The following is a 25,916-nucleotide window of genomic DNA, read 5'->3' as shown; positions in this document are numbered from 1 at the left end:
ACAAGGTAGAGTTCTATGAAAATATGCTGTAGAATTGTAGTATGGGTTATACAACTATTTATTAAAACACAGGTCAGGAGAGATGACTGGTCCTCTTTAAGCGGGCCATGCACAGCCTAAAAGTCGGCAGGATCTGATGACTTGCTTATGTGGTTGTGGGTGCTCCCACAAGATGTCAGAGGAAGGAGTGATTGCGCATGTTGAATTTATGCATGCCTGATCCTTTGTTCCCGCAGAAGATAAGCTGTTAGAGGTTTGTGGCAGCGGCTTATTCCCCTTTCCCTATTGAAGTAAACATTCACGCATTGCCTAGTGTGCATATATATGGTGCACTCGGGGGAGAAATGGCTGTCAGCTGAACAAGGGTCCAGCCAACAGCTGTTTCGTGCATGACCATGAGTAGATGAGCAAATCTTTTTTACAGAATTGATTTCGGTCAGAATTTTCCAAGAGTTTTGGATTTGGTGAATTCTGAAGCTCTTAGGGTTTGTGCCGCACGAATCACCGCAAATTGGTGGCCTTTTTACAAATTAGAAATGAGATCACATGACCTCAGGAGGGCTTCCCCATAATGCCTTGCAGGCAGCCTTCCAAAATGCTCTGTGGTTATCACTCCCTCTACCCATATGTTGCGGTCACTTTACCACCATGCCAGCATGTAATGTCAAAGAGCTTGGAAGGGGTTGGATTTAATTTGGACACTGTCCTTAAAGAGACTGTATTGCTACTTTATTAATGCCATATCTCCTAACTAATCTAATAGGCGCTTTGCTGCTAACTACAGTGTAATTTTGTTTTAAAAACCTTTATTATTTGCGAAGTTATGAGCATTTTTCTAAATTTGCTAATGTGGCTCTAATAGCCAAATAGGCGGTTACTTTCTTTTCACTCTACGGTGTAATGTTTTCTGTTTTCTGTATGTGATCCCCCTTCCCCCCAGCATTAGGCTAGGTTCACACAGAGTTTTTTGCAGGAGGAAAATCTGCCTCAAATTCCGTTTGGGAGGTCAGAGGCGTAAATGCCCGAAGACGGGGCATGTCCCTTTTTTTTCCCGCGAGCCGGTTTTTCCGCTCCCGTAGAAAAAAAAGCCTCCGCCTCCCATTGAAATCAATGGGAGGCATTTTCGGCCGTTTTTTGGCGCGTTTTGCGGTGCGGTTTCCGCGTAAAAAAACTAGTCAAAAAACTGTGTGAACCCAGCCTAAGTCTCTCACACACTGTGTGAAGCAGCTTCATGCTGATAGGACAGCGTCAGAGGCTGTGAGGTAGCCCCACCTCAGGAGAATCGCTGGTGTTGACACCCATTTGTTTAGTATAGGCTCAATTGCATATTTAGAAAAAAGCTCATAACTTTTAAAATAATAAACGTTTTGTGACATAATTTTCACTAGCATTATTAGTGTGACAGCGCCTATTAGATAAGCTAGGAGATTGGGCATTACAAAAAAAATACTAAACTTCATTCTTTTTCCAATTTTTTTTAGTTCTAACCAATATATTAAATGATTAAGTTACCTTCAAATCCTATCCTAAAAATATAGAACTTATTATGAGAAAAGAGGGCATTAGAGTGAAAAATGAAAAGTTTATATTATTTTGCACCTCCAGCGCAGCTGGACTATGGGCCCCCGCTAGTCTGTTTATATTTGCTGAGGCGGTGATGTCCGTAATGGCATGTGACTGTTCGAACAGTTCTCTAGCCGAGGCAGTGATCTCAGTTAAATACGGTACATGACCACTGTGGCCAGTGACTGGTTGGAGCAGTCATGTGCCGGTATGGAACGTCACCGTTTGGCACAGCCGGTCTGTTTTAGATCTGCTGTATTTGCTTTTATTTCCTTTTGGTCAGGGCTACACCTAAACTTTTTGTAGTATTACTGATTGATTTTAGCTATTGAGTGACAGCTGCAGTTCAAGATTGCATACATCGCAATGTATTAATTTGGACTTCAGCTGAAGCTCAAAAGATAAGATCAATCAGTAGCGCAACAAAAAGTCTAGGTTTACCCCTCTCCTATAAGACTCCATTTGCAGGTAAAATCTAGCCAGGATTTGCTGTTGGCTAAAATGTTGCACTATGGTTATCTGAATGAGGATTGAATAAAAAAAACAACTAGTACGATCATTAAAGCAGATCTGTCCGTGTACTATGCTGCTCTGGTTAAGAGTAGCATATTGTATGTGCCGTGTATTAATGAGCAGATGTGTCCTATCTAAAGTGTTTATAGACCCGCAGCATAATTTTTTTTGTGCCAGTTGTCATAGTACTCTTCAGACCCGGCCATATACTGCACCTAACTATCATATTTTATTAAACGACTGGTGGACTATTCTTCTGAGTTAGGCCTCATTCACATCAGCGTTGGGCTCAGTTTATGGGTTCCGTTAGATCTTTCCGTCAGGGGAACCCATGAAAGGAAAGCCAAACGTAAACCATAGCTTCCGTTTTCATTACCATTGATTTCAATGGTAATGCTTCCATTGCAAATGGTTTCCGTTGGTCTCCGTTCCGTAAGGTTTTTCATTTTTTTTAGCAGGAATAATATTGTAGTCGACTGCGCTATTGTTTCCGCTAAAAAAAACTGAAACCTTACGGAAAGGAGACAAACTGAGATTATTTGCAATGGAATCGTTGCCATTGGAATCAATGGTAATGCAAATGGAAGCTATAGTTCTCGTTAGACCTTTCTGTCGGGAACCCATGATCGGCACCCAATGCTGATGTGAACGAGGCCTTAAAGAGGCTCTGTCACCACATTATAAGTGCCCTACCTCCTACATAAGGAGATGGGCACTGTAATGTGGGTGATCGCAGTGGTTTTTATTTAGAAAAACAATCTATTTTTACCACTTTATGAGCGGTTTTTAGATTTATGCTAATTAGTTTCTTAATGCCCAAGTGAGCGTGTTTTTACTTTAGACCAAGTGGGCGTTGTATAGAGGAGTGTATGACGCTGACCAATCAGCGTCATACACTTCTCTCCATTCTTTTACACAGCACATAGTGATATAGCTATATCACTGTGCAGCCACATAAACACACTATAACGTTACTGCAGTGTCCTGACAATGAATATACATCAATACCAGCCTGGACGTCATGTGTATTCAGAATCCTGACACTTCTGAATCTTTTCTGTAAGATTTTCAGCAAGGCCAACGTAATCTCGTTTACATCGTAATCTCGTGAGATTACGTTTGCCTTGCTGGAAATCTCACAGAAAAGATTCCGACGTATCAGGATTGTGAATACACATCACGTCCTGGCTGGAGGTAATGTATATTCATTGTCATGACACTGCAGTAACGTTATAGTGTGTGTATGTGGCTGCACATAGCGATATAGCTATATCGCTAGTGCAGTGTAAATGAATGGAGAGAAGTGTATGACGCTGATTGGTCAGCGTCATACACTCCTCTGTACAACGCCCACTTGGTCTAAAGTAAAAACACGCCCAGTTGGGCATTAAGAAAGTAATTAGCATAAAGCTAAAAATCTGTCATAAAGTGGTAAAAATAGATGTTTTTTCTAAATAAAAAGCATTACTGTCACCTACATTATAGCGCCGATCTCATTATATAGGAGATAGGGCACTTATAATGTGGTGACAGAGCCTCTTTAAGCTGTGCCTTGCAAAAAGTCTTTGTTAGCTTCTAGGAATAGAGACCATAATATTTTGATGTTACTGATGTTTGAACTTATGTTGTGTATTATACTATGCTTTGTTTTAGGCCTCCGTAGATGTCTCAAGTGTCACCAAAACTGTAAGAAATGTCTTGGCTACCCCGATAAGTGTGTGGTCTGCAGAGATGGGTACAGGTAAGTCCCCAGCCACACATTTACACAAGCATTTAACTCCATTCCACCATTTGAATAAGCCTACTATATGTAAGTTCTATTAGAGAGGAGAAGATAGTGCAGCATAAAGTGGTGCCAAAGACTGTAAATCCAGTGGTGAATCATTTAAACGGATTTTATGAAAATGACTCAAAATAACAAGTTCTCTCCTGCACCGCTGGAATCCTGGTGATGGTCTCTTTAAATGAACCAAAATTAATTCTCAAACCTGTGAAATCAGTTCACCAATGCATCTTAATGGCTGGCGAGTCACAAGTTTGCAAAACTAGGGATGTTTTCTTGATTTACCAATGTTTTAAGGCAATATAAAATTTTTACCAGTTGTGCTTTATTATGACGTATATTGCATCAGCCGTGTGCCATTTGGGCTCTGCATGTATGCCCTCCATGGTCCCCTACATCCACGTTTGGGAACTAAAGCGGTTTTGGAAATGACAGCTGATCTGTAATGAGGGAAAGCTAATAGTCTGGAGCTCACTGTACAGTGCTAAATCTCCTATTATAGCAAATGACATGATACAATATTGGAGGGGGAAACATGTACCGTAAGCCACAAAGAATAAAATATATATATATATATATATATATAATCTATCGATCATAGTTTTGTTTTTGCTGCCATGCTAAATTTTATTGTAGCTGCTGGACATTTGTAAATGGATCCTGCTGTCACCATTGATCAAATGTAGTCCATAGGTGGACATCTGAAACTCAGTCAGGGGTTTGGGTAGCTCACACAAGGGGACAAGGAAAGGACTGTTAGCAAAACGTTGTCACCACAAGATCTGCCGTGTAGCCCTAGTTGAACATACCACACAAGCGGAATGGTTGTTGCCTCCCAAATGGTCTGTTACTGTTTGTCATTCTTATCATATAGTCTACATATTTAATTGTACGATAATCTTTAAAGTTCAAGATGGAGGCTGATGACATGAAGGGTTACAGGCTTTATTGAAATCCATATTAAAAATATCTCTAACACACGGTTACGGGGATTGTCAGTTGTCAGGATCTGATCGGGTAATTAGAACATGCAGGCGGATCGTATTGTGGGAGCTGTCAAGGTTTCCGTGTCACATAGTGTATAATAAAGCTAATCCGGCTTTCTCCGGTTGTGGACGAGGTCAGAACTTCATTCCAGTGTATAATAATAATCTGCCAAGGAGTCTGAATTAATGAGGTGATATTTAAATGTTGCAAAACATGAGCGCTTTTCCCATTTCATAGGGGAACCAGCCTGGTCCAGTAGGAGGGATGCTGACGTACGCTGTCATTTCTGTCTATGTACCCAATAATTATCCGACACGGACACAAACTAATTTTAGCACCAGTCACCTAATAGGAAAATGTCACTGGCCATGGAATAGTTTGAGGTGCCATAAAATCATAAGCTCTGATTTGATAGCCTCCCCTTCCTTTGTGGACTGATAGTCTCAACACATTGACTTGAGCAAATATTTTCCGGTAGCTTGGATAAATAGGTAATCTGGAGGTAGTCTTGAAAGGACCACTGTGTTGGCTTGCAGGATTGTATGTAGGTAAAGCTCTTTGATCTGCTTGGTGTCACAGGGGCACATTCATTTCAGTAGCTTTTTTCTTTTTTTTTTATTGCGGCTCAGGAAACCGCTTCATGAGGAATAAAGACCCTATGGGATAACTACAGGACACAGCTAATGTTTTTTGGCCAGAGAACTCCTTTTAAACTGTTTAGAATTATTCCACTACTGGTTCTTTTGAAATTCACTTTCAGCTGGTTTCAGGACCCCTTTCCTGAACAGCAGCTTTGTTTGGTGGACCCTTAAAGAAGCTCTGTCACCAGATTTTGCAACCCCTATCTGCTATTGCAGCAGATAGGCTCTGCAATGTAGATTACAGTAACGTTTTTATTTTTAAAAAAACGAGCATTTTTGGCCAAGTTATGACCATTTTTGTATTTATGCAAATGAGGCTTGCAAAAGTCCAACTGGGCGTGTATTATGTGCGTACATCGGGGCGTTTTTACTACTTTTACTAGCTGGGCGTTCTGACGAGTATCATCCACTTCTCTTCAGAACGCCCAGCTTCTGGCAGTGCAGACACAGCCGTGTTCTCGAGAGATCACGCTGTGACGTCACTCACTTCCTGCCCCAGGTCCTGCATCGTGTCGGCCACATCGGCACCAGAGGCTACAGTTGATTCTGCAGCAGCATCAGCGTTTGCAGGTAAGTAGCTACATCGACTTACCTGCAAACGCCGATGCTGCTGCAGAATCATCTGTAGCCTCTGGTGCCGATGTGTCCTCGCTCGTCCGACACGATGCAGGACCTGTGAGTGACGTCACAGCGTGATCTCTCGAGAACACGCTGTGTGTCTGCACTGCCAGAAGCTGGGCGTTCTGAAGAGAAGTGGATGATACTTCTCGTCAGAACGCCCAGCTAGTAAAAGTAGTAAAAACGCCCCGATGTACGCACACAATACACGCCCAGTTGGACTTTTACTTTAAACACGCCCACTTGGACTTTTGCAAGCCTCATTTGCATAAATACAAAAATGGTCATAACTTGGCCAAAAATGCTCGTTTTTTAAAAATAAAAACGTTACTGTAATCTACATTGCAGCGCCTATCTGCTGCAATAGTAGATAGGGGTTGCAAAATCTGGTGACAGAGCCTCTTTAACTTGTAGTAAAACAGTATAAAAGGCTGAATATACAAAAAGGTACGGGTATGTACACATGCCGCAGATTTATTCTGTTTTTGTTTTTTCACCCAGAAAAAAATGTATAAAAAGGATATGTGGCAAACTAGAGGAGAACCTACAACATCCACCAAATAATAATGTCTGAAAATATAAAAACAAAATATATCTCCATCTGATATAAATATATATTTTTAATCCTTTAGTGACCAACCGGTTTTGGGCCTTAATCCCTTCCTGCCGCAGCCATTTTTCAGATTTTAATTTTCATTTTTTCCTCCCTACATTCCAAAAGCCATAACTTTTTTTTATTTTTCAGTCGATGTAGTGCTATGAGGGCTTGAATTTTGAAGGACGAGTTGTAGGTTTTCGTAGCACCATTTATTGTGCCATATAATGTACAAGTAAACGGGGGAAAAAATATTTGTGGGCTAGAAAATGAAAAAAACAGATTCCTCCATTGTTTTTTGCGCTTCGTTTTTACGGAATTCACTGTGCAATTAAAACAACATGTTAACTTTATTCTGTGGGTCAATACGATTACGGCGATAGTAAAATATAGAAAAAATTATATATATTTGGTATTTTTACAAGTAAAAATCTTAGAATTTGGCGACACAAAATAAATTTTATATTTTATACTGAGAGCCATAACTTTATTTTATTTTTCCGTCGATTAAGTGGTGTGAGGGCTTATTTTTTTGCGGGATATGCTGTAGTTTATAATGATACAATTTTGGGGTACTTGCGATGTTTTGATCACTTTTAATTTCATTTTTTGTTGGAGATGAGATGACCAAAAAATAGAGATTCTGGCGTTTTACAATTTTTTTTTTTATTTTTTTTTTTACGACATTCACCGTGCGGGTTAAATGATATATTGTAATAGTTCAGACTTTTACGGATGCGGCAATACCAATTATGTTTATTTCTTTTTATACTATGCTCTAGGGGGAAAATGGGCTAAAGGTTTTTTTTTTTTTAAACTTTTTTTTTTTTTTTGTGTTTTTTTTACATAAAAAATCTTTTATTTTACTAATTTTTACACTTTATTCGTCCTCCCAGGGGACTTCAACCAGCGATCATTAGATCGCTTGCACTATATACTGCAATACTAATGTATTGCAGTATATCGTGTTTCTGACAGGCTTCTATTAAGCCCTGCCGGAGGCAACGCTTTATAGGAGCACAAAGATGGCGGACCTGGGGGCCTTCACTAAGCCCTCAGGCAGCCATAGCAACCATCGCCAGCCTGCGATTGAATTGCGGGGGGTGCGATGAGCTGTTAGAGGTGGTCGCCCCCCTCTTTCTAACGATTTAAATGCCGCTGTTGCTATTGAGCGCAATCCCGCTCGTTACTCTGAAGTGTCGACTGTAACATACAGTCGACACCCACATCGCATGAAGTGGGTTCACTCCGTGAGCCCGTTCCATATTTCCCCTGCCCGACTTTAGCGTATGGATACGTCAAATGTCGGGAAGAGGTTAATAACGGAACAATTTTTTTCGTTTTGTGATTGTTTTATTTCAAACGCCATAACTTTATTTTTTTCCCCCTTATACATAGCCTTATGAGGGTTTTTTTGTAGAACAAGTTTTATTTTTTAATGGCACCATTTTCGGTAGATATAATTTTACTTTTATTAACACTTTTTTTAGGGTAATGGGGGGGGATTCATGTTCTAAAAGCCATTCGTTTTTAATTTTCCTGCCGACTTAGCTGTATGAGGGATTATTTTTTGCGAGACAATTTTTGTAGACTTTTTGATCGCATTTTTTGGAAGGCAGGATGAACAGCATACATCAATACTGGCATTTTCTTTTATTTTGTATTACTGCGTTCACCGTGCAGGTTAAATAACGTAATACTTTTATAGTTTGGGTCGTTACGGACGTGGAGTTGCCAATTTGGCAGGGCCTATTAGGCATACACTGAAGGCAGACCTGGGGGCTTTTTGCTAGGTCCCCGGCTGCCATAAAAGCCATCGGCAACCCGTGATCACGTCGCCGGGGTTGCTGATGGGGTAACATAAGGATCCCCCTCCCTCTGAAACCATTTGGAAGCCACGGTTGTTATTGACTGCGCCATTTAAGGGTTTAAATGGGCGGGATTAATAACTTCAATTCCGCCTATTAGAGCAGTAGCCCGGCTGTCTTTAGGCAGCCCGACACCCGTGCCAGGTTTGTCACAGCGCCACTGTGACATAATTACCCTTAATGACCGCCATGAAAAGGTTCATGGTCGGTCATTAAGGGGTTAAATACAATCTATAAACACAGTCATTGGCGGAACTTCATTGGGGTGTTTTGGGCAGCCTCCTGGGGGGCCCATGACCATGACAAAACTGCATTGTGTCCTGCAAAAGGACCTTAAGATATAAGGTCACATGACCTTATCTCCAATTCTTGTTACTGTTTAGAGACCTGCTGGTCACATGACTGCAGGTCCTAGAACAGCAGCTATAGAGAAGACAGTGAGGTGAGCTGCTGGGTAAGAGAAGGGGATAAGTTTGTTTAAGGGGTCTGTATTTAGGAGGCCTGGCTTGGGGTCTGTATTAGTTGAAGGGATCAGTGGTCTGTATTTAGGGGGTCTATTAGATTAAGGGGTCTGTATTTAGGGGGTCTGGTCTGGGGTCTGTATAGGGGGCCTGGTCTGGGGTCTATTTAGGGGTCTGGTCTGTGGTCTGTATTACTTTACGGAGTCAGGCCTAGGGTCATTTTTAGTGTAGGGGGTCAGGTCTTGGGTCTGGTCCGAGGTCTGTATTTAGGGTGCTTGTTCTGGGGTCTGTATTTATTTAGGGAGTCTGGTCTGGGGACTGCAATAGTTTACAAGGTCGGGGGTCTGTATGTATTCTAGGATCTAGTCAGGGGTCCGAATTTTAGTCTGAGTAAAAGGGGTTGTACGGGCACGTGGATAGGTCATCCGTATGAAAAACCGGTCCGTGCCCGGACAACCCCTTTAAAGGGGTCTTCCCATGAGGGCTATTTATAACATATCCACAGGATATGTCATAAATGTCTGATAGATGCACGTCCCACCTTTGGGACCCGCACCGATCTTTTAGAACGGGGCCCCCTAATCCCCGTTCTAGCTTTTTGTGCTCACGCTGACTCCCGGTCCCCTCCTGATTACATGGTCGGGAGTTAAGGAAACCGCGTAACTAGCTGAGCTACGCTGTTTCTGTAACTCCCATAGTTACTCCCACAGTAGTGAATGGCTGTTACGGAAGCAGCGTAACTACTATTCAATTATTCAAGGGCAAGATATGGCGTTAAGCTGTACATATTATATGAAAGCGGGTCAGGTTATACAGCCGCCTACAGAATTTATGAAGGGTGGGACCGATCAATAGATGTTCCTGTATAGCCCCCCTGATCTTTTGTCCAGCAGGAAGATTATTTGGGCGATAATGCAGCCTCTGCTTCACAAGGGGTACTACCTGTACTGCGACAATTGTTGTTCTAGTGTGCTCTGTTACAAGGACGTGTGAGACAATGTGCAAAAACCGAATTTGTTTTTCTGCAGCAATTCGTGGGGAATCGCATGGTAAAGTGGGAATGTGCTTAAGCATGTGAGGAATTGCTGGCGGTCAAGTACAGGCGTTGCAAAGGCCTTTATGTGCTAAACGCAATTCATTCCGCAGTGGCAGTGAGGGAAACCTGTGAGCGTGTCCGAATATAAAGTACATGGGTGGTGGATTTAAGCAACCAGATTTTACTGCCCTATTTAAAAACCTGGTAGAAAAAAGTGGGCATTTATCTTATACAGGTGGTAATCCACAATACATTTGTTCTCCATAATAAAAAAAAAAAGCCGTGTGAGACACATTTGGATTTTCAGGAAAGAATTATTGAAGGCCTCGTTTTTGACGTTCCGGACACCAGAGAATGCCCCCAGTCTGAGGATGTCAAGCGACTGACTGAAAGACATTTTATCACTCGCATTCCCCCAACACCAACTAGAAGAAACCTCCAGAAAAAGTGCCGCGTCTGCAGAAAATATGGGCGCCGCAAGGATTCCCAGTACTTTCATCACTCACAACCAGGCCTGTGTATTCATCCATGTTATAGGAAATTCCATAGTGCTCTGAATTCTTAGATTTTTTTTTCACCGTTGAAAATATATTTGCCCTATTTTACATCTTTATTTTTCCCCTTATTTTACTCAAAGGGTGAGGAAGGTAATAGGTGGGGGGAGGATGTCATGTTTGCATATTTTCTAATGTAAGACTGCCGTACAGCTCCCTTTTTTGCATAAACCTGCAATTTCTTATTTTAGGATACCAAAATAAAATTCCAATTATAACCCTAGATGAATACTTTTGGGATCTAAGCTTCAAGAGAAGTTATTTTGAAAGTCTTATAGAAACTCGTTGAATTTTGTAAAAAAAGCTGGGAATAGATGACTTGTGAAATAAGCTTCTTCTATCGTAAGCCCTCCTACATCTCTGTGATACATAAGGCACACATATATTTGGTATCCTCATTCATGGGAGAAGTAGCAGAATGTGAAATTAAATTTTGTTATTTCTTATTCTAGAAACTCTCCGAAGACTACTGGACTTTCTCAAAAGATGATAGACCCCTTGAAGAACCTTGGGGGGGGGGTCTACTTTTGTAAATTAAGTCATTTATGGGGTGTTTTTAATGTTCAAGGGCATTAGGCCCCCCAGAATACAGTATGCTGCTAAAAAAAAATCAAGTGCAGAATTGGTGGACCCAAAAAGCCACCTTTAATGCCAAACCCTGGCACATGCCTTTACAGTGAATAAAGCACACGTGTGGTATCCCCATACACGGGAGTAAATGAGAGAAAATTTTATTTGTGGTCCATACTATGTGTGATCACGGTTTGCATAAAATGACACATTTGATAAATTCTTGATTTTTTTTCTAATTTTGCCTACTTTAGAGTAAAAATAGAAATGATGTACACTGACAAATACCATTAAAACAAAACCCTATCTGTCCTTTTAAAGTGTAAAATTCAAATATAAACTTTATTCACCTGCAGAGTTATATTCATCTAAAGTAGCGCATAGCAAAATTGTGAAACTGTCCCTGGTCATTTAGCTGTAAAACAGCCTGTCCTTAACTGGTTAAAATGTTATGACACTACTCTGAGATGTCATATGGGTTAAAGGGTCTGCACATAAAGGGCAGAGCTTGTCCCATTAGAGAGGGTATAGAAGGTTGTCCTTATCATGACCTGGAGCAGGTACATCATGATTCTTCACTGCCGAGGCCACTTTCTCAGCTTACCTCCCGGGGTTCCCCCGCGGTCATGGTTTATTGGACAGCATCTAATGTTGCTGGAACTCTGTCCTTCAGAATAGTAGCGGCTTTCTCCTCTTCACTCATTTAAATGGATGTCAATCAAGTCCTGACTCAATGCAGTCCCTCGGTGCCTGTGACAATATGCGCAGTATTCTGCTGCTTTGCCCAAATACTAGTAAAATCCTCTGAATTCTGACTTTCTCCATCTTCAATGCCGGAACGTTTTATGTATAAAGTATCCCTTGTGCTTTAGAGAGCAATTAACATGAAATCGTCAGCAAAACATTCAGCTCCGATAAATGGACAGTGTTAACCTTCCATAGATGCTGCTGGCTTTCTTACTAAATCACTTTGCTATGTAAACATTTATTATATGTATTTGAGATCCTTTCCTACCAATTCTGGGGACTTTTTTTTTTTTTTTCCCCAAAACATTTTGGCAATAATCTATTTCCTTTTCAGTTATCTGGGGTTCCTCTAGGTTAAATAGACCTCCCTAAAAAGGAGGCCCCAAATACTACTTATGGTTTCTAATACCTATAACAAGGATCTTTGCCAAGCAAGTGTTATTTTTGTAAGCTAAATATAAAAAAGGTTTACTTTAAAGGCGATGTCTCTCTTTTTGTAATGCTGTAATGGATCTAAAATTAAAAGAAAGTAACTTCCTATTTTGTGTCTACAGCTCAACCCATTGTAGTCTGCTCCTGCAGTCATGCAATTTCTATATGCCCCCTACTTCTTGCTAACCTACCAAATGTATATCAAGAATGAAGGGACAGATGGGAGTAGGACTACAGGATCAGACCATGGACCTGTTACCTTGGAGACAAATTTGTCAGTATAGGAGCTGTAGGCAAAAAGAGTAAGGGCTCATTCAGACGAGCGCAATACTCTTCTGTGTGCTGTTTGTTGAAATAACTCGCAGCACACGGACCCACTCATTTCAATGGGGCTATTCAGACATGCTTGAGTGTCCGTTGCGTGAAACTTATTGCATGTCCTATATTGGTGCATTTTTGCGCACCTAGTCGTGCTTTGAATTCTATGGGTGCGTGGAAAATATGGACATCCGTGGGCTGTCCGTGTTTCACGCATTCATTATATAGAAAAGCAGAGAAGTTGTTTTTTTTTTTGTTTTTTTTTTAAAAACGCTTGCATGGACGTGAAACACATGTCACACACAAAGCACACTGATTCCACACGGACGTGAAATGTAGGAAAAACGCTGGGTTTTTTACTTGTGCAAATTGGACACGCTCACCTGAATGGAGCCCAAGATATTTTTATTCAAGACCTATGGCAAAAATTTTTTTTAGATGCATTGGGATAAGTAGAAAACAATTTGCAAAGGTGGACATATGCTTTACAATTTATTTTATTTATTTTTTATTTTGTTTGCTGTATTGTTATAGCATGATAGACTAGACTTTTCAATATTATCAATATACTATTTCTAGATGTTAAGGCTATGTTCACACGGGGTTTTTTGACGCGGAAACCGCGTCGCAAAACTCGGCAAAAACGGCCCGAGAACGCCTCCCATTGATTTCAATGGGAGGCGTCGGCGTCTTTTTCCCGCGAGCAGTAAAACTGCCTCGCGGGAAAAAGAAGCGACATGCCCTATCTTCGGGCGCTTCCGCCTCTGACCTCCCATTGACTTCAATGGGAGGCAGGAGAAAGGGTATTTCTCGCTGTTTTATGACCGCGGCGCTCAATGGCCGCGGGTAAAAAACGGCGCGATAATCGGCGTGCAGGGAGAGGAATATCTGCCTCAAAGTTCCAAACGGAATTTTGAGGCAGATATTCCTCCCCCAAAATACTCAGTGTGAACATAGCCTAAAGGAGTTGTCCTGGATTAGAAAAATCTTCCTCCCCACCCCCCCTTCAGAGAAACTGCATCCCCCTTGTCCACAGGTGGTGTCTCCTCCATTAGTTAATGGGGCTGAGCTGCCATACCAGACACTGGCGTAAGTGTGGCATGGTTTATCGGGAAAGGCAGCTACTTTTTCTAATCGAATCCTCTTTTGACATAGGATACGTTTTGGAATTATTTTTATCTAAGCAAACGTATCCTTAAGACACAACCTGTAAACCGTGGGAATAGAGCTTTACTTCTACATTTCAGAACAGGAGCTTAATAAAGGAGGTTTTTTTTTCACAGGTAATAACGTCTGATTTTACTCCAGAAAGCCTAAACCAGAAGTTTTGAGAAAAGAGCGTAGTTGCCTCTCCACTCTTCCCTCGCTCTGATAAAGTTGTTTCCTTTTTCTGCCCTCTTTTCCTTTTTTTTGTTTTCTCCTATTACCTATGTATTTTAAATGTTTTGCCGAGAATTTTTGCCATCGTGTACAGATGGCAAGTTTCCCTTATATTGGCCCATTCAATTGAACATAAGGATTCCAGGTTACATATTTAATGTTGGTTAAAAATGTAAAAACAATGTGCTGATATTTTGCGCACTCCTGAGAATTGTTTGTTATAGTTCACAAAAATGTCCTAAAAGCATTAAATGCAAAAGATGGTTGTCATGGTAACAAGTTATTTTGCCACTACCAACTCGGCTCCTCTGTGCTTAGTGTCATAGCGAAAGGTCTGTTTACTCCTTTAATTTTTTCTGGTTGATTTCAGCTGTATAACATTCATTGATTTTCCCCCAAAATTTTTTTACAGTAGTACAATGGACACCATTCTGCCTCAATCTTTAAAAAAAAATATATAATTTTATTTTTTTCATGTAATCGTTTGATCACTTAGTGAGAGTATGCAGAGACTGGATGTAGGCAAGGTCATTACGGCGTCGGACATTGACTTACAAGGGTAGTTACATATATGTGACACTGGAGAGACAGTGTTCTCTCTGGATGAGAGCAATTTTGCATTTTTAAAACTGATTTGCACAAAAAAAAAAAAAAAAAAGGTGCAATCACAGGCGGCGCATTTTTGTTTAAGAAAATCCGATCTATTCATTTCTGCAAGTTCCATTCGGATAAATGGAACTGATTTTTCATCCGCAGAAAATTTCTGCAACAAAATCTGCTGCGTGTGACCACCTTTTTAGATCTCATGACCTGGTTATTATTCCAGGGGGCCATTATGTTCTGGTTGAATTCACTATGCATTTTATATAGAAATACGGTTGACGGTTTATTCCATTTCGTACATGTAACACTTATGGAAATATAGACTGCCCCTTGTTAGATTTTATGGGCGGGAAGTTTTTAAGCGGTGTCCTCTGTGGATGCTGCCGCAGTGCCCTCTGGGGATGCTGCCGCAGTGCCCTCTGGGGATGCTGCCGCAGTGCCCTCTGGGGATGCTGCCGCAGTGCCCTCTGGGGATGCTGCCGCAGTGCCCTCTGGGGATGCTGCCGCAGTGCCCTCTGGGGATGCTGCCGCAGTGCCCTCTGGGGATGCTGCCGCAGTGCCCTCTGGGGATGCTGCCGCAGTGCCCTCTGGGGATGCTGCCGCAGTGCCCTCTGGGGATGCTGCCGCAGTGCCCTCTGGGGATGCTGCCGCAGTGCCCTCTGGGGATGCTGCCGCAGTGCCCTCTGGGGATGCTGCCGCAGTGCCCTCTGCGGATGCTGCCGCAGTGCCCTCTGCGGATGCTGCCGCAGTGCCCTCTGCGGATGCTGCCGCAGTGCCCTCTGCGGATGCTGCCGCAGTGCCCTCTGCGGATGCTGCCGCAGTGCCCTCTGCGGATGCTGCCGCAGTGCCCTCTGCGGATGCTGCCGCAGTGCCCTCTGCGGATGCTGCCGCAGTGCCCTCTGCGGATGCTGCCGCAGTGCCCTCTGCGGATGCTGCCGCAGTGCCCTCTGCGGATGCTGCCGCAGTGCCCTCCGCGGATGCCCCTGACATCATTGTCGATGTATGTACACCGATGTCAGGGAATTCCAGAGTCCTGGAGCAGAGCCGATACTAGCGCTCTGCCCGGGTCTCCGCTCTGGGTAAGACCCTGATACACTGTCCATATATGGACAGCGATGTCCGGGAATTCCACAAAGTCCCGGATCAGAGCCTGTACTAGATCTCTGCACGGGACTCCGGGTCTGGGGAAGCCCCAGACATCGCTGTTCATATGTGGACAGCGATGTCGGGGAATTCCAGAGTCTCTGAGCAGAGCCGATACTAGCGGCTCTGTGTCCCGCGGGCTGCAGATGACAGCCCCAGGGGCCGCGTGCTTGAGACCCCTGCTCTATATCATTAATCAATAAGTTGAATAATAGTGGTCCCAGCACGGAACTGGGGTACACCACACATAACCGGGGACCATTCAGAGTAGGAATCATTGACCACAACTCTCTGGATACGGTCCTTGAGCCAATTCTCAATCCAATAACAAACGATACTTTCTAAACCTATAGTCCTTAATTTACCCATTAGACGTCTGAGGGACAGTGTCAAATGCCTTTGCAAAGTCAAAAAACACTATATCCACAGCGGCCCCTCTGTCTAGGCTTCTTCTCACCTCTCCATAAAAACAAATCAGGTTTGACAGCTTCTGTCCTTAGTAAAACCGTGCTGGCTGTCACTTATAATACTATTTTTTTTGTCACATAATCCTGTATATAGTCCCTTAACCCCTTAACGCTCCATGACCTACTATTAGGTCATGCTAACTGTAGCGTTCGCGCTCAGTGACCTAATAGTAGGTCATGGAGTAAACACGGCGCCGTTCGCGCGGGGCGCGTTCATGAGCTGTGATAGCTGCTGTTTCCGACAGCAGACTATCACTGCTCAATGTGCCGGGACCGATCGCGGAGCTCCCCCGCCGATTAACCCCTCAGAAGCCGCGTTCAATAGCGATCGCGGCTTCTTAGGGGTTAATCCGCCATCGCCGGCCTGCTACACGATAGCGGCCGGCGATGGTGACTATGGCAACCGGACACCAAACAATGGCGTCCGGCTATGCCATAGACGGAAGCCTAGTGGGTCCTGACAACGTCAGGACCCACTATGCTTGCTGTCAGTGAGTAGCTGACAGTTCTAATACACTGCACTACGCATGTAGTGCAGTGTATTAGAATAGCGATCAGGGCCTCCTGCCCTCAAGTCCCCTAGTGGGACAAAGTAATAAAGTAAAAAAAAAGTTAAAAAAAGATGTGTAAAAATAAGAAAATAAAAGTTTTAAAAGTAATAAAAGTAAAAGTCCCACTTTTTCCCTTATCAGTCATTTATAATTAATTTAAATATATAAACAAACAAATAAACTATACATAATTGGTATCGCCGCGTCCGTAACGGCCTGAACTACAAAATTATTTTGTTATTTATCCCGCACGGTGAACGCCGTAAAAAAATATATTAATAAACCGTACCACAATCACAATTGTTTGGTCACTTCACCTCCCAAAAAATGGAATAAAAAGAGATCAAAAAGTCGCATGTACCGAAAAATGGTAATGATTGAAACTACAGTTCGTTACGCAAAAAATAAGTCCTCGCACGGCTTTATTGATGGAAAAATAAAAACGTTATGGCTCTTAGAATAAGGTAACACAAAAAGTGAATGATTGTTTACAAAACGTATTTTATTGTGCAAACGCCATAAGACATAAAAAAAAACTATAAACATCTGGTATCGCCGTAATCGTATCGCCCCGCAGAATAAAGTGAATATGTCATTTATAGCGCACGGTGAACGCTGTAAAAAAAAAAGTATACAAAAACAATAGTAGAATTGCTGTTTATTAGTCACCACGCCACCTAAAAATGGAATAAAAACTGATCAAAAAGCCGCATGCACCCCAAGAAAACTACAATGGATTCCTCAAGGGGTCTAGTTTCAAAATTGGGGTAACTTTTGGGGGGTTTCCAATGTTTTGGCACCACAAGACCTCTTCAAACCGGACATGGTGCCTAATAAAAAAGAGGGCTCAAAATCCGCTAGGTGCTCCTTTGCTTCGGAGGCCGATGCTTCAGTCCATTACCGCCCGAGGGCAACATGTGGGATATTTCTCTAAACTGCAGAATCTGGGCAATACCTATTAAGTTGCGTTTCTCTGATAAATCATTTTGTGTTATTAAAAAAATGGTATAAAAAGAGTAAATTTCACCTCTACTTTGCTCTAAATTTCTGTGAAACACCTAAAGGGTTCATAAACTTTCTAAATTCTGTTGTGAATACTTTGAGGGGTCTAGTTTCTAAAATGGGGTATTTGATAGGGGTTTCTAATATATGGGCCCCTCAAAGCAACTTCAGAAATGAACTGGAACCTAAAAAAATAAATAAATGAGGCAATACTTCGCTTCTTACATTATACTGATAATGAGCCGTGCCCACCCCGAGATTACCCCAGTTTTGACCGTTTGTATAAACGGAGACCCCTATTAGACCGTTTCAGTGCCCGGTTTTCCCAAGCATACACCCCCGAGAAGTGTATTTCTATTGATGAGTCCCTGGTACATTTTAAAGGGAGGGTTCAATTCCGCCAGTACCTGCCAGGTAAGAGGGCAAGGTATGGCGTGAAGATGTATAAGCTGCGAGAGTGCATCAGGGTATACCTACAGATTTAGGATATATGAAGGAAAGGCCACCCCCAAACCAGACTGCATCCTGGACTACAATAGGTACATGGGAGGGATGGATTTGTCAAATTAAGTCCTGAAGCCCTACAGCGCCATGCGGTGTGGTATAAGAAGCTGGCCGGGCACATCATACAGATGGCTTTGTACAATGCGTACGTGCTACGTCGATGTGCAGGCCAGAGGGGAACTTTCCTGGAATTTCAAGATCTAATCTTTAGGGACCAGGAAGGGGGGGCACCCAGTACTTCTGGAAGCGAGGCCACACGCATCGTACCAGGGCAACACTTTCCAGGAGAAGTTCCCCAAACCGGTGGAAAGGGAAAGAGTCAAAAGAGGTGCAGAGTCTGCTATAAGAGGGGGATAAGGAAGAACACAATATACCAATGTGACACGTGTCCCGAAAAACCAGGGCTCTGTATAAAAGATTGTTTTAAAATGTATCATACATCCCTTGATTTTTAATTTACCCTGATGCACTCCGCACAGCTTACCCCCCTCATCTTTCCCTTCTGAGCCCTGCCGTATGCCCAGGCAGCTGATAACAGCCACATGTAGGGTATTGCCGTACCCAGGAGAACCCACATTACAATTTAAGGGGTGTATATCTCCGGTGGCGCATGCTGGGCACACTATATTGGACACTGAAATGGCATATATATATATAAAATTGCAAATCTCACACTGCACCATCTGCTGCGCATTATCTTTTACACAGTACCTGTGGGGTCAAAATGCTCACTACACCTCTAGATGAATGTCTTAAGGGGTGTAGTTTTTAAAATGGGGTCACTTCTCGGGGGTTTCAACTGTACTGGTACCTCAGGGGCTTCTGCATACATGACTTAGCACCAGAAAAGCTCCAGTAGGCCAAATGGTGGTCCTTCCCTTCTAAGCCCTGCCGTGTGCCCAGGCAGCTGATAACAGCCACATGTAGGGTATTGCCGTACCCAGGAGAACCCACATTACAATTTAAGGGGTGTATATCTCCGGTGGCGCATGCTGGGCACACTATATCGGACACTGACATGCCATATATATATATAAAATTGCAAATCTCACTCTGCACCATCTGCTGCGCATTATCTTTTACACAGTACCTGTGGGGTCAAAATGCTTACTACACCTCTAAATGAATGTCTTAAGGGGTGTAGTTTTTAAAATGGGGTCACTTCTCGGGGGTTTCAACTGTACTGGTACCTCAGGGGCTTCTGCATACATGACTTAGCACCAGAAAAGCTCCAGTAGGCCAAATGGTGGTCCTTTTCTTCTGAGCCCTCCCATGGGCCCAAACGGCAGTTTATCACCACAAATGGGGTATTGCCGCACTAAGGACAAATTGGGCAACAAAATGGGGTATGTTGTTCCTTGTGAAAATAAGAAATTTTGATCAAAAATGACATCTTATTGGAAAAAATATCATTTTTTTCATTTCACAGCCCAATTCAAATAGGTGCTCTGAAAAAACTGTGCGGTCAAAATGATAACAAAAACCATAAATCAATTCCTTGAGGGGTGTAGTTTCCAAAATGGGGTCACTTCTGGTGGGTTTCCATTGTTTTGATACCTCTGGGGCTCTGCAAATGCGACATGGCACCCGAAAACCAATCCAGCAAAATCTGGACTCCAACAAACACATAGCGTTCCTTTCCTTCTGAGCCCTCCCATGGGCCCAAACGGCAGTTTATCACCACAAATGGGGTATTGCCGCACTAAGGACAAATTGGGCAACAAAATGGGGTATGTTGTTCCCTGTGAAAATAAGAAATTTTGATCAAAAATGACATCTTATTGGAAAAAATATCATTTTTTTCATTTCACAGCCCAATTCAAATAGGTGCTGTGAAACAACTGTGCGGTCAAAATGATAACAAAAAACATAAATCAATTCCTTGAGGGGTGTAGTTTCCAAAATGGGGTCACTTCTGGTTGGTTTCCATTGCTTTGATACCTCTGGGCCTCTGCAAATGCGACATGGCACCCGAAAACCAATCCAGCAAAATCTGGACTCCAACAAACACATAGCGCTCCTTTCCGTCTGAGCCCTCCCATGGGCCCAAACGGCAGTTTATCACCACAAATGGGGTATTGCCGCACTAAGGACAAATTGGGCAACAAAATGGGGTATGTTGTTCCCTGTGAAAATAAGAAATTTTGATCAAAAATGACATCTTATTGGAAAAAATATCATTTTTTTCATTTCACAGCCCAATTCAAATAGGTGCTGTGAAAAAACTGTGCGGTCAAAATGATAACAAAAACCATAAATGAATTCCTTGAGGGGTGTAATTTCCAAAATGGGGTCACTTCTGGTGGGTTTCCATTGTTTTGATACCTCAACACCTCTTCAAACCTGGCATGCTGCCTAAAATATATTCTAATAAAAAAGAGGCCTCAAAATGCACTAGGTGCTTCTTTGCTTCTAGGGCTTGTGTTTTAGTCCACGAGCGCACTAGAGGCACATGTGTGACATTTCTAAAAACTGCAGAATCTGGACAATACATATTTAGTAGTATTTCTCTGGTAAAACCTTCTCTGTTACTAAAAAAAAATTTAATAAAATTGAAATTCAGCAGAAAAAATGAAATTTGCAAATTTCATTTCCACTTTGCTTTAATTCCTGTGAAATTCCTGAAGGGTTAAAAAACTTTCTAAATGCTGTTTTGAATACTTTGAGGGGTCTAGTTTTTAAAATGGGGTGTTTTATGGGGGTTTCTAATACATAGGCCCCTCAAATCCACTTCAGAACTGAACTGGCACCTTCAAAAAAAGGCTTTTGAAATTTTCTTAAGAATTTGAGAAATTGCTGTTTATGTTCTAAGCCTTGTAACGTCCAAGAAAAATAAAATAATGTTCAAAAAACGATGCCAATCTAAAGTAGACATATGGGAAATGTGAACTAGTAACTATTTTGGGTGGTATAACCGTCTGTTTTTCAAGCAGATACATTTAAATTCTGAAAAATGCTATTTTTTGTAAATTTTGTCTAAATTTTGCAATTTTTCACAAATAAAGACTGAATATATCGACCAAATTTTACCACAAACATGAAGCCCAAAGTGTCACGAGAAAACAATCTCAGAATCGCTTGGATAGGTTTAAGCATTCCGACGTTATTACCACATAAAGTGAAATATGTCAGATTTGAAAAATGGGCTCTGAGCCTTAAGGCCCAAACTAGGCTGCGTCCTTAAGGGGTTAATAGCCCCTCAAACATTTTCCCCACAATGGATGTTAAGCTTACTGGTCTATAATTACCCGGGGAAGACCTAGAGCCCTTTTTGAAAATAGGCACCACATTTGCGCTGCGCCAGTCCCTTGGCACTATACCAGTCACTAGAGAATCTCTAAATATTATGAAGAGGGGGACAGAAATAACTGAACTAAGCTCTTTAAGAACTGTAGGGTGTAACCCATCTGGTCCCGGGGCCTTGTGTACATTTATTTTATTTAATTTAGCTTGCACCAGATCTACATTCATCCAATTTAGTATATCAACTGATATATTAACAGCACTGGCACCAGCTATATCAGCTGCACTTTCTTCTGTTGTATATACAGAGCTGAAGAACCCATTTAGTAACTCTGCCTTCTCTTGATCCCCTGTGACCAACTCCCCGTTACCACTATCTAGGGGTCCTACATGTTCAGACCTTGGCTTTTTTGCATTTATATACTTGAAGAATTTTTGGGATTTGTTTTACTATCCTTGGCCACCTGGATTTCATTTTGTATTTTTGCTGATTTTATTACCCTCTTAAAAATTTTATTAAGCTCCTTTATAATTTATAAAGGCTACAGCTGTACCCTCAGTTTTGTATTTTTCAAATGCCCTTTTTTTTCTTTTTACATGTATTGCCCTTTTTACAGAAGGTGTAAGCCATGTGGGGTTTAATTTGAGTCGTTTATACTTGTTACCTGTAGGAATAAATTTTGCACTATACTTACCCAAAGTAGATTTTAAAATCTCCCATTTATCATTTGTACCATTATTTGACATTAGTTCTTTCCAGTCCATATCCTGAATTGCAGCCCTCATCCTGGGGAAATTGGCCTTCTTAAAATTAAGTGTGTTTGCCCTTCTAGCCTGTGTTTGTTTTTTTACAGTATAGGTAAAATGTAACTATATTATGATCACTGTTACCGAGGTTTTCACGAACATTGACGTTCCCAACAAGCTTGAAGCTATCTGGGGCACTGGCGGAAGGGGGAGGATGCAGATGCAATTAAATGTGATCGCTGGTGCCAAGAGACCCGGGGCACTAGACAAGACTCTGGTGCTAGCAACGCCACGGAGTTAAAACTGAAGGCTTGTCAAATGAGCCGGTGATTTAAAGGACCTTTTCAGTCCTCTTTAGCCATGTTTTACGTAGAAAATATTTTTCGCATTACTAATTCATATAAAAGTGACGTTTTGTGAACTTTATTTTAGCAATTCATTTTCTTTAGCCTTTCAGGGTCAATGTGTGTGCCAGAGTGTGAGCAGGGGACGTTCTATAATACGGCTGTGATGAAATGTGACAGGTGCCATGCAACATGCCAGTCATGTGTGGGTAAGATATCTTTCCTTCTAGGCTGAACTTTTCCATGCAGTTTGTGTTTGCTTTTTAGCTAAAACCTGGCAGGTCTGGACACTTGCTTTATTAGGGCTTATTCACACGAACGTATAATACTTTAATACTATAATACTATAATAATTATAATAATATAATAATTTTCACGCACGTCGCACGGACCTATGTTACTGAATGGGGCCGTTCAGACTGTCAGTGAATTTCACGCAGCGTGTGTCCGTGTGTCCGCTGCATGAAACGCACAACATGTCCTATATTTGGCCGTGTGTCGCGCTGCACGCACCCATTGAAGTCAATGGGTGCGTGCAAATCGCGCTCGGCACACGGAAGCACTTCCGGGTGCCGCGCGTGATTCGCGCAACCGCAGTAAAAACAATGAATAGCACCACGTGCTTTCCTGTTTGTAAACATAAAACCAGAGTGTCATCATGATGCCGGCTGCGCGAAAATCACGCAGCCGCGCACCATATGCTGTTGACACACAGAACTTTTGCGCTCGCAAAACGCAGCGTTTTTTGTGCGCGCAAAAATGACCCGCTCGTGTGAATCCGGCCTTATGTTGCAGAATATTAATTTGTACAATTGGGAGTGCACACATGAGCTTGCTGGGAGAATGACTTGTAATGGCAGCACAGATGCTTCGAATTGCTACTACTAATATTTCTATGCAATGTGTACATATAGCTTTGTCTCATGAAATGTTACAGTATGTCAGCGTGGCTGTGTAAGCAAAAACATTACTCGTTCTGTAACTACCAGTGGTATTCATTAAGGTACTCTGTACTTATTGAGCAACATGTATAAATAAACTAAAAATTGCAATTTTCTATTTTTCACCATGCGGTGATAGTTTGATTGTATGGGTCACAGTGATTGTGGCAGTACGTTGTATGCATAACCTTTGTGATTTATTTTGTACATGTGCCTAATACAAGCACTTTTATGTATGCTTTTTATTTTAGTTTTATTTATTTTTTACTTTGTGGCAAATGTCTGACATGCGACTGTATGGTTATACATTGCCATGCTTTGGAGGTATACTAAGGGAACTAATACTGCTGGCATATGCCTCTAATGTATATCCCTGTGATGTAAACAGAGCCTTACTTAGATTAGATTTTCTGAAATATTCTGCTCTTGTCCTGTGTGCTTTTATATTATGTGCAAAATCTTTGCTCTGATTCTGTGATCCCGGTAGAGGGACTTGTCTGCTCTGTGGCTTTGCCACACACAGTTTGGGAAGTGTCTGGGTGGCCCAGTGTACCTGTGACGTGAGTCCATGCTGGAAGAGCTGCGAGGTGTTTCTAGATTTTTCTACATTAAGGCAGGGTGATAGAGGAAAAGCTGAGCTTTCACCGATTTTTATATTAGAACTAAAAGCAGACAAACAGATCATTGATGCCTTGTGGATTTGGATGCATGTAGTCTTCATTTTTTTGGCGGCTCCATGATTAGTGCAATGACCTCACATACGTCGGAAGTCTTCTGTCATTTCACCATGCAAGCTTTCACGAAAAATGAAGTGTTACCTGATCAAATACATGACCTGAATGTACGGTGAACATGCTAGTTAATATAGATGTTTCCTACCATGAAACATTGGTGCCTGTAACCACATAGCATCATTGGTTGCAATTTCTTGGATCTGCATTTTATTCTACTTCAAATATTTCAGTAAAACCCTATAGCTGCAGCCTTTTAATTTCATTCCATTATTAGGGTTCACAATTTTGAAATATGTGCGTTGGTATATATAGAGCTTCACAGAAATACTAATTTTCCTTGGGAAGAATCAACAAAAACGTAAAATTTTACACAATGCTCCCTAGGAAAAATCCCAAACTTCACCTCCAAAAAGAACACGGCTGCCCTTTAAAGATCTGCTGTCATGAAGGAGTGGGACAAAGTTTTTATAGTGTATGGGGGCATCCCGATAGTCCCGAATGCAGATGTAGAAAGCAAATGATTGGGCATGTTGGATTTCAACATGCCCGATCCTCTGTTCCAATGGGAGATAAGTCGCTGTGAGGGAGGCCTGCCAGCAGCCTGGTCCCCTCTCGACATTGAAATAAATAAGTAGGCATTACTGAGTGCGCATGTTTATGTGGGAGTCCGAGGAGATGGCGGACGGCTGAGCAGCTCGTGCTTAGCTAGCTTAAGTCATTGTACAGAAGGAGCCTGAGAACATCACATAGGTTACAGCTTGGATCTTGTTTAGTAATATGACATTTCTAAGATACATTCTAACTGAGGTACTCTACATAGAATGCGGAAGACATCAGGCAAATCTTATTGGGAGAAAAATATACGAAAATAATAACTAGTTCTGGGTTAGCACAAGTTTGAAAACTTTTTTCTATACTACTTCCCCTTTATTTTATGTTCTGGTTTTAGGAACTGGCAAAGATCAATGCACTCAGTGTGCCAAGGACTTTCATCTGCATGACTGGCGTTGTATCCCAACCTGCGGCCCTGGGTTTTATTCTGAAGAAGTGCCTGGGCTACCACACAAAGTTTGCAGAAGGTAAGTTATCCAGTCGTGTAAAAAAATAAATAAAGGCGTTGTCCCATTGGGATAACCACTTGGCTAAATGTACACCTACAGACCTAAAGATGATTGCGATGGTTCAGCAAGTGAAGCACTGGTGATCCGCTGTTATCACTGGGGTGGACGCTAGAGGAGAAATGGCATCCGTTCAAATCAATGGGTGACCATGTAATACAAGGTCACGCAGAGTCCTCCAGAGCAAGAGCTAATCTTTTTAGTTACTCTCTGCTCAGGCTTCTATAGTGTGGTCCTGAGTGGAGGACGCCCCTCCAACTCCCTTTGGTCAAATCTAGCCAGAAATTATCTTACATGTCTTAGGGACGCATGAAAGAATCACATTGGTGGGCTCCGTGATCACCACCTATATTCAGAACAAATGGGCGGTGGTGCTCTTCCTTCTAAGCACATCACTTGATTTGAATGGCTGTGTTGAATGTTATGGAATTTTTGAGCACTGCTCAATCTATT

General features: G+C 42.0%; 1 protein-coding gene across 1 annotated transcript in view; it reads left to right on the top strand.

Annotated features, from left to right (window-relative positions):
* The window catches only part of PCSK6 (proprotein convertase subtilisin/kexin type 6), a 241,797-nt gene that overhangs the window by 202,441 nt on the left and 13,440 nt on the right, over positions 1 to 25,916 (top strand). The window contains exons 17-19 of the mRNA XM_075858267.1: positions 3,730 to 3,817; positions 22,776 to 22,879; positions 25,295 to 25,424. Coding sequence (XP_075714382.1) covers positions 3,730 to 3,817; positions 22,776 to 22,879; positions 25,295 to 25,424 — 322 coding nt within the window. The remainder of the gene's footprint in view (positions 1 to 3,729; positions 3,818 to 22,775; positions 22,880 to 25,294; positions 25,425 to 25,916) is intronic.

Source organism: Rhinoderma darwinii, chromosome 3, assembly GCF_050947455.1.
Source record: "Rhinoderma darwinii isolate aRhiDar2 chromosome 3, aRhiDar2.hap1, whole genome shotgun sequence".
Taxonomy (NCBI): Eukaryota; Metazoa; Chordata; class Amphibia; order Anura; family Rhinodermatidae; genus Rhinoderma; species Rhinoderma darwinii.
This window is presented reverse-complemented; position numbering and strand designations above follow the sequence as displayed.